We start from the raw sequence: 18,977 nt of genomic DNA, 5'->3' as shown, positions 1-18,977 counted from the left end.
AATTTCCTATGGAAATCTTTGTCCAAGCCCCCAAATTTCAGAATAATAGTGTTTTACCCAATTTTTTACATTTATAGACAGCAGAATATGCTCTCTTTTCTCTTCTACAGGATCCATGACCACTGCACCAGGGAGCCAACTGTCCAGCAGTCAAACGGGTGAGCATGGGAAAGTATGAATATCTTCCTGATATTTACCAGTATTCAAGAATAAGGAGACTTCCAATGTGAGAGCTTAGCATTTGCTTTTTTTTTTTTTTCCTTCTTTTTTTGGAATGAAGTATCCTTGTTGAAAGGTATATGAGGAATTCTGGAATAGGCCATCTGAGTTAACAAAAAACATACAATGATTTTCTTCTTAACCCTTCTGTTAATGTAAAGAAAATGACCTAAGTTTCTTCCTCTTAGTGATTCCAGGTGCCAGCAGCATCATCTCTCACACAGCTGCTGAACCTGGAAGTTCTGTTATAGGTAAGTGAATATTTTCAATGGCGGTCATCTAACTTCAAGGAGGAATATGTAACCCTAAACATACTTTCTGCTTCATTTCCTCTTCCAGAGACCAAAGCTTCCTTAGAAGCCATCAGAGTCACTGTTGTGAAATCAGTGAGAACTAGGGGTGTCAGAGATTAGCACAGCCATTGAGTAGTGTCATGAGTTTGCTTCGGGATCTGAAAGATTATTTTATGGGGGGCGCCAGTCCTTCCATCCATACCCCTGAGTTGACTTCTGAACCAGTCTTTTCCAGCGCCTTGCCTTAGGACATAAATTTCTGGAGAGGGAAGTAGGAGCAGTAATTCCCTGGACAATTAACTTAGTGGATATTATAGGTATTACTACAAAATCAGCAGGAGTCCAGATTGGCCCAGAAGGTTCTGACTCAGGTGAACAGATGACTAAAATGAACTCAGAAATTGTTTGCTTTCCATTTTGAGCTTTAAATATTAAGTTGCTGAATGGTTGCCTCAGTGATTGTTTACAGGTCAAAACAGAATCTTTTTTCCTACTTTCAATCATCAGGAACCATCTCTGATGCATCAGACAATCAAGTCACTGGAAGTAAAACAGGCAAATATGTTAAAGACATTCTTTTGTCTCACATTTGAGGGTTTTACATTATATGTGTTAAGTAAGCCTACTAGAAGATAGGCTTCATGAGAAAAAAGAAGCTGATGCCTAGTACTAAGCAGGTCAGCCGATCCCTAGTACTGAACTGATCCCTATTACTAACAGGGCTCAATAAATATTTATTGAATGAATGAAATAATTAAAACATAGGAAAGATGTGTAATTCAATCCAGGAGCAAAAGGGCCAATGGAAGAACATGCTCATAGGACAGCCACATAAAGCAGTCTATGTGAATGGTGCCTCCCAGAGCTGGCCAGTGCACAGTATGAGTGATAGTGCCCTGGAAATACAGATTTGTTTTATATCTAGGTCGTCTCCATGCAAAAGATTCTTCATGATGACACCAGGGCCTTCTCGTTTCAGGCACCACTGGTGTGGCCTTGAGCACAACTGTTGCACCAGGAAGTTTCGGCACAGGTAGGCTAAGCTGAGAAGAAACCCCCTGTCTAGAAATAAGATGGCAAAAATGTCCTTCACATTGCTCTTCTTGTATAAGAGCATCACAGTATATTTCCCCGTCCTTCTGAATCCTCGTTCTTTACTCGTTGCTTCTCTTTTTCTTCCAGAAGCCATAACTTCCACGGGAGTCGGTAGAACCACTGTAGTGGGATGGAAAACAGGTGAGAATTACTGGTGTGTACTGTGTGTGTGTGTGTGTGTGTGTGTGCATGCATGATTTTTGAGTGATAATAAATTACAATTATACTTTGCTTCTTAAAGGATAGTTTTACAAGGAGGAGCTTTTGAGGAACTCTCATCCAGGATCAGTGTTTTGCTACTTGATTTTGAATAAGCTTGGGCAGATATCCTTCCATTCCCAGGGCCAAGCCTCACATATAAGAGTCTCTGCTAATGAGAGTGAAAGTGATAATTGTATGAAAAGTTTCTTTTTCCATTTTAGATATCTCCATTTTAGGTATATCAGAAGAAGGAACTACTGGCTCAGAGAGTCCTATTTCAATTCAACAGAAGGCCAAAATGCACACAGAAGATTTGCCTCAAACAATCTGTTTTTCCTTGAGTACAATAAGGACTGAAATGTACAGTCGTTGTTCCTATAAGTCTAGTCTACCTTTATATTCAAAAGTTTTTCTATGTTTATCCTTTTAGGAGCTACCACTAGAGGATCAGCAAACCAAGGAGCTGGAAGCACAATAGGTAAATATGGCAGCAAAGTGGACCACTTGTCTTACTGCCATTGAATTCCAGAAAAATGGAGTCCTCTGTTGAGGAATTTGCATCTTTATTTGATTTGGAAATAAAACTATGCATGAGAAAATACAGGCCAGGCACAGTGGCTCAACCCTGTAATCCTAGCACTGTGGGAGGCCGAGGTGGGTGGATTACCTGAGGTCAGGAATTCGAGACCAGCCTGGCCAACATAGTGAAACCTCTTCTCTACTAAAAACACAACAAATTAACCGAGTGTGGTGGCAGGAGCCTGTAATCCCAGCTACTCAGGAGGCTGAAGCAAAAGGATCACTTAGACCAGGGAGGCGGAGGTTGCAGTGAGAGATGGTGCCATTGCACTACAGTCTGGGTGACAGAGCCAGACTAGGGTAGCTTCTGACATCACACCTAAACCTGCCGGCTGGTGAGAGTCCTCCACAGAATGATTTAGTAGTAAAGTGCCCCCCGTGGCACTGCTATTATGAAGAGTGCCTCCTTTAGTTTACTCACAATTCTAATTCCTCTCACCTCATATTTTCCTACCTTTTCTCTCTTAGAAGCTACAACATCCTTTAGAGGCACTGGGACCACAGGACATGGAATGAATACAGCTGAGCACACAAGCTTCTTAACCTGTCCACTTTTCACTTAAAATAATAGCGATAGTAGCTAACAGTTTCCAGTATGAACTATGTTCCAGGCACTAGTCCACATTTTTGTCATTATTATTTCTTCCATCTCTCATCCCAAATTGTGAGGTAAGCACGGATGTTCTCACAGACTTTCCAGATGAGGAACATGGATTGTTTTCTCATCTGGAAAATCTGTGAGAACTTTCCACAGTCTGTCGCTCAAAGATATTAACTCACTTAATGAAGATCACACTGCAAGTAAACAACAGATTTCAACTCAGGCACTGTGGCTTCAAAATCCACCCTCAGAACCATGATGCTAAATCACCACTCACTCATGTGTCATGTCTCTCTACTCTTCTAGAACACTACAGTTTCTACAACACCAATGTTTTAGCCAAATGAAAATTCAATTCAATCCTGCTTTGTTCCTTCTTCTAGGGATATCGGGTGGCCACGTCACTAGCACTCAACTAGGTAAGTAAAGTACCTTTGTTTTCCTGACAGACAGCCCAGAAAAAGAGATGTTCTCATTGAGACGCCACCACCACCTCACATTGCACCCTTCCCCCATCAAATTTATAGTGAGAATGGAGCATTACATTTGCAAACACACAAAGTAACTTTGGAACAGTCCATCCCTGAAAATGGTCGTTTTTCATAATGAAGGATTCTGTAGTTGCCTCATTCTATTCTAGAATGCGCCTTTATTATAAGAATAAACTTGATATAGTGGTACCCTTCCATTTTGTTTTAGGTACTACGGGAGTGGTCTCTGGCAACAACATGTCACCTAGCAGTTCCAACACAGGGGAGTCAATGAGGAAACAGATGCTATTTTTTTTTCCTTGTTGGAGGGCTAACTTGGCAGCAATGACACATTATATCTTTTGATGATTTTCTGTTAGCCCTCACTAATTTCTTTCTTTTTATTCTTTGTATTTCTTTCTTTCTATTCTTTTTAACTTCCATGGAAGGAAGTATAACCAATGAAAGTGGAATTGGAAACCACATATATATATATTCATATATATATATATATATATATGAATATGAATGAGAGAAATAATGAGAAATGAGAAATATATATTTTCTCGTGCCAGTCTCACTCTGTTGCCCAGGCTGGGGTATAGTGGTGTGACCTTGACCTACAGCAAATTCCACCTCTAGGGTTTAAGCAATTCTCCTACCTCAGCCCAAGTAGCTGGGATTATAGGTGTCCACCACAGCACTCAGCTTTTTTTTTTTGGAATTTTTAGTAGAGATGGGTTTTCACCATGTTGGCCAGGCTGGTCTTGAACCCCTGGCCTCAAGTGACCTGCCTGCCTTGGCCTCCCAAAGTGCTGGAATAAGAGGCGTGAGACGCTACACCTGGCCAAAGCATTGGCAGCTCTTGAGTTTCTACAAATCTACATTGGGCTTTTGTCTTTTCAGAGATATTTGTTAAACAAAGCTTATATTTATAAAATCACATTATTTCTCCTGGGTCCAAACCTTATACTTTAATTATAGAAAAAGAGGCTCAGATTCCAGAAAGATTCCCTTTTTAACATTCAAGCTATACTCTGGTACATACAAAGGCAACATAAATCCATATAGCCCTATTGAAGGTAGCAGATAGAAGTTACTCCGGAGGTTTATATCTCATATTTTGGAATTCAGATGTTGTAAGTTTATTGAACCCAGTTGAATACCTTTACAGAAATATTGTTTTCATTTCCTGTTGTTAGAAGCTACCAGTGGCACATCTGAGAGACAAAACCCTGGAAGTGAAATAGGTCAGCATGAAAAAGACACAGACACCTCTGACATTTAACTCTAAGGCGGCAAATAATCAAGGCGGGACTATGAACTAATGTGTTTACCGTGACTCTGAATTTAAAAATGGAGGACACACTTCATCATGACAGGATAGCACAAGGAAGGTCTTCTGCTGCTTTCAAGTCATAGACAGTTATTGTTGGCCATGCTCTTCTTAGGATGGTAAATGCATCACCATTTGGGCTCTCTCTTTCTCTCTCCCTGCTTTAGGCACCACTGGTATAGTCTCTGGCACAACAGTTGCATCTGGAAGTTCCAATACAGGTAACCTAATAGGAATATAAGGGGCTTCAGTCAGGAATGTGACTGAGCCTCTCCCCCCAAACATACACACTCCCTACCATGCCGTGGGAATACCACCAGATTTTCTCAGTTATAGGATTCTTCTTAATTTTTTTCTCCTTTTACTTAGAGGCCACAACTTCTTTGGGCAATGGTGGAACCACTGAGGCTGGAAGTAAAATAGGTGAGCACTAGCAATCAAATAATTATTTTTTCATTTTAAATTAAATCAAATTGGCTATAATGAATTTGGTGGACATTTTACTCAGTCACTAAATACAAATTACCAGGAAATTAACAGTTTATTCCCTGTGAATTTTCCTTTACTTAAAACTTGCAAATTAATGACATAATGAGACCATGCATGATATATCACTTAAAGCAAAAATGTTCCTGATATCAACCTTTTAGTTCACTTGAGAAACCTATTTTTTTTAAATCAAATCCGAATTTTAGATAAAAGGGAATTCACAAATTGATTGTCTCCTCTTGTGATTTCAGTTACCACTGGGATAACTACTGGCACAACCAGTTTACCTGGGAGTTCCAACACAAGTAAGTCATGAAAGAGTTGGAAAACCTGCCTGCCTGAACTGCTGGGGACTGATGGCTCCCATAGAGATATTATATAAGGTTACACTGCTACACATCTTTCCAAATGTCTGCATTCTATACCACTTTCTCCTATTTCTTCTCAGAGGCTACGGCTTCTACAGATGTTGGAGCCACCACTGGAGTTGGAACAGCAACTGGTCAGTGGTTTGCTTTGGGTTCTCCACAATTCTTTGCTTCAATTTGTGGTAGTGATGAATGAATGGGAAGATGGGCTGAAATAGGATTTTGTATTTCATTTGAACAGACACTATGTCAGGTAAATCAAGCTTGGGCCCTTGCTCTTCCGACTGATTTTTTCCATACACTAGCCTTTTTTTTTCAATTGTTTCAACTTTTATTTTAGATTTGGGGAGTACATGTGTAGGTTTGTTACATGTCCTGAGTATACTGCATGATGCTTAGGTTTGGAGTATGAATGATCCTATCACCCAGGGACTGAGCAGAGTACCCAGTAGTCAATTTTGCAACCCCTCCCCTCTCCTTCTTCCCCTTTTTGGTAGTTCCCAGTGTCTATTGTTGCAATCCTTATGTCCATGAGTCCAATGTTTAACTCCTAAGTAAGAACATGCAGTATTTTTTGTGTTCCTGCATTAATTCAGTTAGGATAATGGTCTCCAGCCACATCTGCGTTGCTACAAATAACATAATTTGGTTCTCTCTTATGTTTGCATAATATTCCATGGTGTGTTTATACTACATTTTAAAAATCCAGTTCATCATTGATGGGCACCTAGGTTGATTCCATGTCTTTGCTGCTATGAATAATGCTGTGATGAAAATTCAAGTGCATGTGTCTTTTTGGTAGAACAATTTGTTTTCTTTTGGATAGATACCCACTAATGAGATTGCTGGGTCAACTGGTAGTTCTAAGTTCTTTGAGAAACCTCCAGACTGCTTTCCATGGTGGCTGGATTAATTTACATTAACATCAACAATGAATAAGCATTCCCTTTTTTCTGCAGCCTTGCCAGGACCTGTTTTTTTTTATTTTTTTTTAATTTTTTATTTTTTCATAATAGCCAGTCTGACTGATGTGATGTGGTATTTCATTTTGGTTTTCATTTGCACTTCTTTAATGATTAGTAATGTTAAGCATTTTTTCATATGCTTGTTGGCGATGTGTATGCTTTCTTATGAAAATGTCTGTTTGTGTCCTTTGCCCATTTTTTTTTTCTGGTTAATTTGTTTATATTCCTTATGGATTCTGGGTATTACACCTTTGCCAGATGCATAGTTTGCAAGTATTTTCTTCCATTCTGTAGGTTGTCTCTTTACCCTGTTGATAGTTTCTTTTGCTGTGCAGAAGCTCTTTAGTTGCATTAGGTCCCATTTGTCAATTTTGTTTTGTTGCAATTTGGCATCTTTGTTATAAAATCTTTGCCAGGGCCTATATCCAAAATGGTATTTCCTACACTATATTCCAGGGTTTTCATAGTTTTAGGTTTAAAATGAAAGGCTTTAGTCTATCTTTAGTTGATTTTTGTATATGGTGTAAGGAAAGGGTACAACTTCAATCTCCTGCATATGGCTAGCCAGTTATGCCAGCACTAATTATTGAATAGGGAGTCATTTCCTCATTGCTTGTTTTTATTGACTTAGTCATTTAGAGAAGGGGTGCCAGAAGTAAAAAATGTATAGAGTTAAGTGTGAGAAAAGCTCTCATCACTTAGAGAAAGGGCACCCAGAAGTGAAAAATGTATCAGGGCCATAGGAGAATCTTCTGTGAACAAGGGATGGCTACCATAGGAAGTTCTTAGTGTTTCCATGGCGGGGGCATGAGCTAGCATTAGCAGATGTGTTAGTATATTCCAAGTACTTTGAGACTCTTGTTCCACGTGGAGGTGTCTTAAGTAAATGCTCCTCTGAGACCAGAAAATGTTTATTGTTCTTCCCTTGTTCATTTTAGTTTCTTCCAAGGGAGCATCTGACACAACCACTGCTCCTGGACTTCCTACCACTGGTAAGTGCAATAGTAATAAATGAATTTTTCTCGGTGGCACCTCAGAAGACAGGTTAGTTTTTCTGCAGTTCTCACAGGAGTAGAGTAGAATGGTGGTTACTGGGGTTGGGGTCATTGTATATGTGGGGCTGAGTATGGTGGGGAGATGTTGGTGAAAGGTTACAAAATTTCAGTTAGACAGGAGGAGTAAGTTCAAGAGATCTATTGTACAACATCGTGACTACAGTTAATATATTCTTGAAAAATGCTAAGAGGGTGGCATAACGTAATTCTTCAGAACATCATGTGCAAAATACATAGTTTCATCTGTCCATCTAAAACATGCAGAATAAAAAATTGTTTTTAAATGAAGTTGAGCTCTAGCTTCTCCAGTCCCCTGTAGTCACCACTTTTGTTCCTTTTTAAGCAGTCACAGCTTCCACAGGAGTAAAAGAAACCTCTGGAACTGGAGTGCAAACAGGTAAGTGATCGGTGTGACTTTGATTACACATAAGAAGTGGAGTTAGGAGAGGGGGAGGAGAGAAGTGAAAGACAGAGGCCAGGATGATAGCATTCACCTTCCTCTTGGAACACAGCTTTGAAATTCCACTAGAGATGCCCATTTTTATCCCCTTTGTGAGCTTTTGGTTTAGCCTTTCACTGGGGCTCCCCTCCTAAAGACTTCTTCATGCAGATGGAAAATTCTGAGCAGGAAATTATGAAGGGTGCTTGTCGTAAAATGTCTTAAATTTCCTTTTTGCAAGGCTCCACCTTGGTTGCAGCTGGAGTCACAACAAGACCACAAGTATCCCAGCCAGGTAAAATGAAATGATCCAATTGAACTGGAATACATTGTTCCACACAAAGCTTGAATATGAATTTGTGCCATCATTTGGGCATGTACATAAACACAGACTTGATATGTGTATGTTATTCTAATTTTAAAAATCACAATACCATCCTTTTATTTCCTCTCAGAAACCACTGTCGTAACAACCAAAGAAACTGAAAACAAAACAGGTCAGTACAGGAAGAGCCCTAATTTCTTTGTTACTATTTCAACTAATATTTCTTTAGTACTTTATATGTGCTAAACTCTCTAGCAGACATTAAAAGCAAAACATCAGTAAGCTGCAGCACTTGCCATTTTTTATTTTGTGTGTGTGGGATGAAGAAATTCTTTTGGGCACAGATAGCATATATTTAGTGATACTCAAAAATATGCACACAAAAAAATGTGGTCCCGGGGGTGGGTTGAGAGTAGAGTGTTAATTTCTGCTTACTAATTAGTAGTGTGGAGTAAAGGCATCAGAAATGAGATGATTGAGTTTAAAGTTGGCATGGATGGGAAGGGTATTCCTGCCAAACAGCCCTTGGAAAGAAAGATGTGAGACCTCATGGGTGAGTCCAGGAATCAACCAGATGTTGGCAATGACTGAATGAGGTTCAGGGAGAAAATGAGATTGGAAACGTAAGTAGAGGAAACTTCATAAAGAACCAAACTTAACCAAGGCTTTATCCTTATGGGGTACCCTTAAGGATTTGATCAAGAGACTGACATGATCGGATAGTTGAGAAATTACTTGGATACCAATGTATTGATTAGGAGACTGTTCTCTCTGATTCCTCTTACAAATATCTTCAATGGACTCTTGCAATACTGGTCAAGGAATATTTCTCCTGTATTTATTCCTAATTGATCTTTTTTTTATCTCCTTTTGCTGGTTTCTGTTAATTTACAAAGCATTCATAATTAGGACCTGGCTTAGCCTCCCAACGTAAAGAGTTATAGACATTTGATCCCCCAAATTTCTATATTTTAATTCATTTTGTAATCTATATTTTGGGCTTATTAGTTGTCACTTTACCTAAACTTGTAGAAATTTATAGTTCTTTTCAAATATTCTATTGCTCCTAGGTCAGCCTTTTTCTTGGTAGTTTTTAAAAACAGAGTCTTGTTCTGTTGCCCAGGCTAGAATGTGCAGTGACACAATCTCGGCTCACTGTAAGCTCTGCCTCTCGGGTTCCAGAGATTCTCCTGCTTCAGCCTCCCTCATAGCTGGGACTACAGGCAAGCACCACCATACCTGCCTAATTTTTGTATTTTTTGTATAGATGGGGTTTTACCATGTTGGCCAAGCTGATCTCGAACTCCTGGCTTCAAATGATCTGCCCACCTCAGCCTCCCAAAGTATTGCAATTACAGGCATGAGCCACTGTGCCTGGCCAGGTTGCATAAAATATCAATTTTGTGTTTAGAAGTTTTGGAATAAAACTTAAAATTTATGAGTGAATTGTTGGATTGACCAAAATATGTGATATGTAAAGGCTAAAAAAGATATATGTTACCAGTTTAAAGCATTTGTTGGGGTAGAAGATAGAGCCAAATTGAACTATTTCAAGAAGGAGAATAAAAGCTCTTAAATGACTAAAACTGGGTAATTAATAATACTCATTTTATCCTGTATCAGAATTATCTTTTTTTCCTTTTTTAACCTCTTCTATTGTTCCATTCATTAGAACTGCTTTCCACAACATTTTTGAAGAGTTTACCTTGATGTTTTCTTCTCTTGATTCTTTTCTCTCATTAAAAGTTGAGGTCGAAAGGCAACACCCTGTACAGTGGAATTTCAAATGCAACGAGGATAAGGATGGGGAGATAGATGGGAACATATCTATTTGTAAGACTGGCTATGTAGACAATTATTTTCAGCAATAGAATAATGAATTAAATAACTACAGTTGCCAGTACTATTTCAGTAACTTCAGAGACTAATTTAAGGTTCCTGTTTTTATACAGAATGTCTAATATCACTTCCACCAGCTCCAGGTAAGAATACCATGACTTCAGAATCATTCTGCATTAATGGCTTCTCTTGTAAATCCAATTTCAGAGGTCAGGCTTGTAAAAGTCACTAGCAACAGAAATGTTATAAAATAGCAAAACTTGTATTAGATTCACTTAGCTTTTATTTGTCAAATAAAAGCTGAGTAATAGTTCATTTCCTCATTCGCAAACCAATGAAGCCCAACCAAACAAATATGCCTTGTTATTTAGATCAAAACAAGGTTTACCTACTAAAGGTTTCATATAATTATGATACCTTGACCAAAATATTGTCACTTGATAGTGAGCATTTTTTAAAACTAGGTAATTCCAGCTTGAAGGATGAACTGTAGTAGAAAAAAAAAATCAGTTTAGCTAGAGTTACGTAATTTTAGAGAACTTTAAGTCCCTATCATTCTCAAGACAATGTGATAGGCTTTGCAGTAATTAAAAAATAAATACTAAAAAATAATTTTCTGACCTTAGTACCTAGTGGGGAAAAGAGGGTTCCCAAAGAAGAAATGTTTGTATCAGGCAGAAAATAAATTTCCACGTAAAAACATAAACTATATATTATACAGAGAGTGCATAACATATGTCACTTATATTGCATATTTTAAGGTATCCCCAGGAATGTCTTTACAGTATTGGAATTTGAGAACACTATATAGACTAGTACAGGGGATGTAAATGAGAGAAGTGAGACAAAGTTGAGAAGGTGAGTTTGAGTCACAATATGAGAGATCTTGAAAGCTAGAATGCTAGAATAAAGTGTTTATTTTATACAACTTAAGGGGCTATCAAAGTAATAATGAGGTAAGAATTAGGCTTTAGAAAAACTACATTACCTGATTGGATCAGAATGAGATCTGAGTCAGAGTAACCCCTTAAAAAAAGCTAGATTATGCTAGATTGAAAATTTACTAAGACCTTAAAGTGGCATTGTAGCAAGTAGAATAAGGAAAGAAAGAAATGAATGCAAGAATAAAGGTACAGGATTTGGCAGTAGATTTGATGCCAGTGATAGAAAGAAGAAATCAGATAGCTCCTAGATTTTAAGCTTGATTGATTTAAAGTATAGCTCTAGCCTTAGCAGAAGGAAATCAGTCTAGAAGACAAGCTAGTTTTGAGGGAACGATACAATCTGTTGTATGCACATTGAGTTTCAGATTTCTGTAGGTCTGCCTGGATTCTGTCTATAGCTAGAGAGAAAACTGGTTCCAAAGCCATGAGAGAGGTCTGGACTGGAGCTGGACATTTTAGAGCCATTTATTTGATATTACCGTGCACATTGTGGAGATAGAGGGAAGAATTAGAGGCAAAATGAGAGGGAATAAGACAAATTGACAGTAAAGACAAAAATTTCAGAATATTAAATCTGAAGAAAGAACACTTTTCAAGAAGGTAAGAATTAACAATGTCAACTATGGCAGAGAACTTAAACTAAGAAAGGGCCCTTGGGTCTGGTAATTACGCAGTCATGGTGACTTGTAGGATTGAAAAAGCAGAAGTCAGACTTCAAAAGTCAGACTAGTAAGTCAATTAATAGCCATGAGATTTATTGGCCACTGCCAGGAGAAATTAAGAATTATCCTTTGCTGAGGATTGTAAACATAGGATATACCTGTTGGGAACAGTTTGCTTGAAGCAGGTGGTTGTGGTTTTATTCACCTTAAGGCACCATAAAATCCTCTGTAATTCTGGGACTCTGAGATCCTAATGCCAATTACAGTACTGGCCACCTGGTGGTTATGTATAAATAACAGATGGTTATATTTTGCCAAATTTAATTACCATTTATCATTTATGTTAACAGTTTGCCATGGTCCCCTGGGAGAAGAGAAATCTGTAAGTACAGAGTTTGGCTCTACTTTAATTCAAATTTGCTCTCATTCCTGTATTTGAATAGAAGTCTAAACATGGTTTGTATATGTAGCCTGGAGACACATGGACTGCCAATTGCCACAGATGTACCTGTACAGATGCAAAGACTATAGACTGTAAACCTGAGGAGTGTCCTTCTCCACCCACATGCAAAACCGGCGAGAAGCTTGTGAAGTTCAAATCTAATGACACCTGCTGTGAAATCGGATACTGTGGTGTGTATTCATAATGCATTATTTTAATTGAATATGTTCATTGTCTATTTGTATATTCAAGAGGTACTTTTTGAGTTTCCAATTTTGTCAAAGAGAATGCTAGGCAGGTATAATAAATAAAACAGAATTAGTATAATATTTGCATTCTTAAAACTTACCATCTTCAGAATGAGGGACAACCAGAATTAACAGTTATGAATATAATCAGTAGATTGAAGAAGGACTATGATATTATGGGGAGAAACATTATAGTTGGTTGCTGTGTATGATCTCATCTACAATTTCTGTTTTATAAATAGAAATTATAGTATTTTAGAATAAAACGATGTCTTTATTTTTCAGAACCAACAACATGTTTATTTAACAATACTGATTATGAGGTAAGGGCTTTTCTTCATTAATATATTTTTGTTAATTATATGGATAAATTGAATACCAGGCTACATCAAGAGACTTTCAGCTTATTATATATATATTATATACACACATATATATATGTTATTTATTATATATATTTAGAAATATATTTCTAAATATAAATTTATACATAATATAAATGTTTTTATATTATGTATAAATTTATATTTCTAAATATATATAACATGTGTGAATAAAATATAAATATATATATAATTTATATATATATTTATATATATAAATATCCATTCATTTTTTTCCCCCCACTCACTTCCAAAGGAACATCAAATGTAACACTCACCATGACTCTTCAAAGGAGGAAAACAGAGTGCTTGATCATTAACTACTCAGCAGTATAACTTCTGAACAAAATTTCCCATGGGCCTTGCCAGATGGAGAAGACATACTTTGTAACATTCAAATCAATGAACAAACTGTAATTATAACCAAAAAGATCAGATGGTCAAGCTGTCAGAGATCAAATAGAAAACCCGAAGGGCTAGAACCCTATTATGCAGCTACAGCAACATGATATATTCAAGGCTGTAAGTTGACATTTTGGTCAGAAATTTAACTTTTTAGAAAAAAAAGTATAAGGAAGCCATAAAAACCAGATGATTCTCAAATTGATATTAACACACTTGAAATGGCAAGAGTAAACATTAAAAAATCTGAAATGAAATACATGTGGTATATTGGGAAGTAGATAAAACAGCCGATGAGAGTTTTACGTTGATAACCCATTTATCACACTTGAATTTCCACCTGGACTTCTTAATTTTTAGTTTCCAAAGTTGATCTGACTTGAACCTGTGATCGTTTTTAAATACAAAATAGGATGATACTTAAGGAACAAAAGGGAGGTTTTGTCTGATCATTTCTAGTAGTAAAATTCCAATTTATTAGAAAGTTCATTCTGTCTGAGGCCATGAAATAAATGCAGTTTCTCAAACTGCTGTTTTAATATTGAACATAAGATAATTATAAAGTAATATCAGAGAGCTTTAAAACTATAGGAATACAGGCCAAGACAGAAATAAGGAATCTTGTGAGACTTGTTTGTTTTAACCTGATAAGCCTATTTCGTGCCATTTTTTTCTCCACTTAGATTTCTTGTTTCCCTTTAAGCTTAGAGCATAACAATTAATTGATTAACTGCTTGATCACTATAAAGGAACCTTTCTTGAAAATAGACTACCTTTTGGTAAATCTTAATTTGAGGATTGACAATCTTGACACATTCTGTGCTCTCAATGAACAAATTTGGTTTATTCATGGAAGTGGAAGACTTTAAAACCATCTTTTCTTTGCTACTAACCTAATGACTGAAAGTGCCTCTGGAAAATCACTAAACATGAATTTGAATTTTTTAGCCGATATTCTTGCCAACCTCAAAAAGAAATCAAGGGAAATAATTACTTTGTTTTCTTCCCCCTCGTTTCCTCCCAGATTGGTGCTTCATTTGATGACCCCACCAACCCCTGTGTTTCCTACTCCTGCAAAGACACTGGCTTTGCTGCAGTAGTCCAGGACTGCCCAAAGCAGACCTGGTGTGCAGAAGTAAGTCATCTTCACTAATGAACACCGAGATTCAGTTCTCCTATTAAACACAAACCCAACCTGTCTTCTGTTTTATATGGAAACGTTTGTCTGGCTAAAGGACATAAATATCTTGTAGATTGTATAGATCTTGAAACAAATTCATTGTGTCCAGAGCCCAGATGAGTCCAGATTCATCTTATTTATGTTTGGCTAGCAGACATAAATATCTTGTAGATTGTATAGCTTTTTAAACAAATTCGTTATATCCAGGGCCCAGATGATTCCAGATATGTTCACCTTTCATTTTTAAGTATATATATTTTTTCATATCAAGACAGGCTGTCATGTCTTGCAGCCTTTATAAAACTTAATTTAGTGCTAGTGTAGAAGGAGTAAGTTATTATAGAAAGCATGTTGCTATCTATAAACTAAAAAACCCACTAACTTTTAAAAATAGCCCAAATCGTTGTCTATAAAAATACCCAATCTCTATATAATCACGTCTAAGTTCTTCAGATCTTTCTTTGTGTCACAGTTTTCTTCATTTCTATGCTCCCCAAATATTACTAGGTTTTATATTAATAAGTTTCAATTATTAAGGGAGGTTTAACTTATTTTTCTTTCTGAAGATATAATTGATAATATGGTTTAAAGTTTTATTTTAGAGCTCTAATACTGGATTTCAATATGTATCATGCTTTTACTTTGCTATAATTTTAAACCTATCAATCAGTTTCTCAAAGGTGCAGCTCCTAATTGTGAGTTTCTATTGTCTTTTAGTACTATCGTTGTTATTTTTCAGTAAATGAGAAATAATTTACTATTACTGAATGTTATTTTTAACAGGAATTTAGTTTAAAGCTTATTTTTCCTTTTCCCATTGTTGAAAAATGGTAGTCTCATTTTTATTACTAAGCTGATCTCTCTCCTTTCCTGCCCTTGCTTACTAGATCTGGGATAAGATTGTCCATCTGTTCCATTTTCTCTTTGTGATGCATTTTAACAAATTAAGAAATGTTATATTATTTGCAGAAAAATTTGGAACAAGTTTTCCAGTTGTTTCTTCTTTTTTCTTACCCCCTACAGGAAGACAGAATCTATGATTCAAAAAAATGTTGCTATACATGTAAGTTAAGTTCTGCATAGAGAGGAAATGTAAGCTGTTGACAAAAGTTTACTTTCTTTAAAACAAAATGGCAGATCATTAAGAGAAAGTATGTTGTATTTTTAACACAATGGGTAATCTAGCCTATATGTATAAACTTCCATTTGATATGTGTACATAATGTGTTATGATTATGGATTCATGTTGATTGCAACCTTCTTCTCAGTAAAAACTAGTGATGTTTACAAGGGAATAAATTTTCATGGAAAAATTAGCTTGTTCTTTTGACATCAGCAACTTGTAAACTAGCGTATTCGATCATAAGGATAATCAGTGATGGGAAAATGGATGTCAAAAATAATTCATCCACCCCTTTTTTTGATGGAAGCCAAAAATAGTCCACCCACCCCTTTTTCTTGCCCTCTCTCCCTTCCTCTTTTCCCCTCAACCCCTTCACATGTGATAGTGAGATAGTGATAACAGGAACAACAAGATACCAGTAATCTGCATATTAACCAGATACCTTGTAAATGGGTGCTGAGGTAGTTCATCTCCTCAATAATGTTGTGAAGTAGTTGCTGTTACTCATAGGTTAAGAAAATGGAGGGTTAGCTATTGTTAAACCTCATTTCTGACTCTCTTTTCCATTTGGTTTTAGGTAAGAATAATTGCAGATCGTCCCCTGTAAATGTGACTGTTATCTACAGTGGTTGCAAGAAAAGAGTTCAGATGGCAAAATGCACAGGGGAATGTGAAAAGACTGTCAAGTGAGTTATTTGAATGTGTATCATGTGTTAACTTTGTAAGCTTGTGGAGGAAAGGAATCTTTTAAAACATTATACAGAAAACAACAAAATAGTATTGCTCTCACCTAAAAGGTTATCAGGACCTAATGAAAGAAGAATCTAAGATATTAAGATCTGAGAATTAAAATATTCACTTAAAATAGTGATGAGTCATTCTGAAGTAGTCTTCTAAATATGCCAACCATGATACATTTGTAGCAAATGTAATCATCTTCATACAGTGATTACAAAAATATTTAAGCAAGGAAGTGAATTTCTTGAATTAAACTTGGAATTTAGATAGTATGCTTTTCTTTAAGTAGTTTTTTGTATAGGTTAATATAGAGATAATCTCATGTTACATTATATATTTAAAATTTTACTTTTCTTTTCACCATAATGCTCCAATTATGAGATCATAATTTTCTTTCAGATTTCTTATTTCTCTTGGTCTTACATAGCAAATATCACTGAGCAACATCAGAACTTCAGAGTGACGGGGGAATGCAAGGTCTAGGAAAAGAATACATTGGTTAGAAGGCTTGCTAAGTCACTTAGACAATTACAATTTGAGCACTGATGTCACTTTATTTTTTAAATTCTAAAAATATTTATTACCCTATTTTCCTTTTAGGTATAATTATGACATCTTACTCTTGGAACATTCATGCCTTTGCTGCCGAGAAGAAAACTATGAACTCCGAGACATTGTTCTTGACTGTCCTGATGGCAGTACAATCCCTTACCAATACAGGCACATCACTACCTGCTCTTGTTTAGACATATGTCAACCAACTATGACCTTCATGTACAGTTAATGCTGACATCACCTTCCCAGTTTTAACAGGCCTGGTATTTATTTTACAAGTGAACAAAAATAATCATTTAAAGAGTGAGAATAACTAAACATTTGTATCTTGCTCAAAACAATGGGTTCTCATTATGAGGAATTTTGTTCTCTTGTTGACTAGATCTGAAAAATAAACAAAACTTTACAAGCAATTTGGGAGCAAGGGTATTTGTTTTATGGCAATAAGAATTCTGCAAGTCTAGCAGAAACAACTGGATCACATCATGACCTTCAATATGTTTTCCTTTTATCCTTCAGCTTCTGATGCCATTCTCCCGTTTCATTCCCTTAACTTATTGAAAACGTATACTTTGTTTTCTTTTCTCACTTCCTATGCCAGTTGCCTCACTCCTGCCATCCTGCTGCCACTCCTCCCGCCAGTTCACCAGTGGCATTCTTATAGTTCTCCCTACAGGATCTGACAGCATTTCCACTCTTCCTTTCTTGAGACAGTTTTCTCCTTGTTTCTACATTATTTCTTTTTTCTGTGACATCATTTTTAATTAATGCCCCTACATCATATGGACAGCTTTATTTCTTGCAATCCTCTACGGTTTAGTTTTCCAGACGCATCCTGTTGTGCTTTTCATTGTACTCAGTCTTTGGCCGATTTCATCAATTTAAGTAGATGTATTTACACACTGAGGATTTCTAGTCAATGTCACCAACCTCAGCCTCTCAGTTCCAGACACATTGATACAACTTTGTATTTACCATCTCTCACTGGATGCTCTATATGTACCACAAACTCTGCAATATTGAAACCAAAATAAATATTCTCTACCTAACTCAGTCCTATGCTTGTGTATTATATACTGTGAAATAGGTAGCTAAAAGGAGAGGTTGAGGCTAACATTATGTCTATCTTTCTACTACCTTGCTACCTCTCACACACATCCTTCTTCCTGAATATACATGTTCAAATATGCCTTGGACAAATTCTTTACACAGGTGAAATGTGTGCAGTTATTAACACTCTTATCCCCTTCCCAACATGAAGGCAAACCCAATTTATCATAACTTATTTATGAACCAGTTTTTACTTTTCTATATCACTTGGACTAGTGGTAAATTTAACTATCATCAAACACTGTATGTCTAATGGTGAGGAAGAAAACAGATGTATTAGTATATTGGTAATTGCCACCAAAGGTGGATCACAACTCCTTATGAGTAGGCATTACAGATCTCACTTCCGCAGTCAGTCCTGGGGACTTTGACTTTCCTCTATGTCTGTCACTGGTTCCAGGTTTTTCTCACTCTCAATGCATACCAGAATTCATCATTTCACAAAATTATGAGGAGCTTGAGCCCCTGAAAATCCAAGCGGGTGAGATTGTAGGAGTTTCTCAATGACTTTTACCTCTGGGAATAGTAGAGCACAGAGCCAACAATATACCCACATTTCAGTCCTTACCATGCAACTCTGTTTTCGCCCAACAGTCAGAATCGATCATCCCAGATAATACAATGACAGCATTTTCTGCTTAGTAAGCCTGCTTTAGACTTATAAGAGACTCCAGATGGCTAGCTGGGACTTTCAGAACAAGGGACATAAAATGAATGTTGATTTCTAGTCCAGCTAATATATTACATTCTGCCACTAGCACACAGACCTCAGAAGGTAGTTATCCCTCAGCTGGTATCAGCGTGGAGTGCTCAGTAAACTGATCTTTAAGGTTTATCGTCTGTGAATAATAAAGCATAATATTTATTGATGTATGTACCTTTGTTTTCTTTGATCTTATTCTATAGGAACTTTTCT

General features: G+C 36.7%; 1 protein-coding gene across 1 annotated transcript in view; it reads left to right on the top strand.

Moving 5' to 3' along the window:
* MUC19 (mucin 19, oligomeric) overlaps positions 1-17,358 on the top strand; it is a 189,411-nt gene extending 172,053 nt beyond the window's left edge. The window contains 24 exon segments of the mRNA XM_037738205.1: positions 111-158; positions 408-470; positions 1,492-1,545; positions 1,695-1,748; positions 2,239-2,286; positions 2,856-2,907; positions 3,686-3,739; positions 4,659-4,708; positions 4,962-5,015; positions 5,164-5,217; positions 5,535-5,588; positions 5,732-5,785; positions 7,555-7,608; positions 8,015-8,068; positions 8,352-8,405; positions 8,566-8,607; positions 10,388-10,417; positions 12,231-12,262; positions 12,351-12,513; positions 12,856-12,893; positions 14,380-14,490; positions 15,559-15,598; positions 16,236-16,344; positions 16,997-17,358. Of these exon segments, the coding sequence (XP_037594133.1) occupies positions 111-158; positions 408-470; positions 1,492-1,545; positions 1,695-1,748; positions 2,239-2,286; positions 2,856-2,907; positions 3,686-3,739; positions 4,659-4,708; positions 4,962-5,015; positions 5,164-5,217; positions 5,535-5,588; positions 5,732-5,785; positions 7,555-7,608; positions 8,015-8,068; positions 8,352-8,405; positions 8,566-8,607; positions 10,388-10,417; positions 12,231-12,262; positions 12,351-12,513; positions 12,856-12,893; positions 14,380-14,490; positions 15,559-15,598; positions 16,236-16,344; positions 16,997-17,180 (1,550 nt within the window). The 3' untranslated portion in view covers positions 17,181-17,358.
* Positions 17,359-18,977: the final 1,619 nt, after the last annotated feature.

The sequence above is a fragment of the Cebus imitator genome, unplaced genomic scaffold (genome assembly GCF_001604975.1).
Source record: "Cebus imitator isolate Cc_AM_T3 unplaced genomic scaffold, Cebus_imitator-1.0 Scaffold2, whole genome shotgun sequence".
In the NCBI taxonomy this organism is placed as follows: domain Eukaryota; kingdom Metazoa; phylum Chordata; class Mammalia; order Primates; family Cebidae; genus Cebus; species Cebus imitator.
The sequence above is the reverse complement of the archived record's forward strand: the minus strand, read 5'-3'. Positions and strand labels throughout refer to the sequence as shown.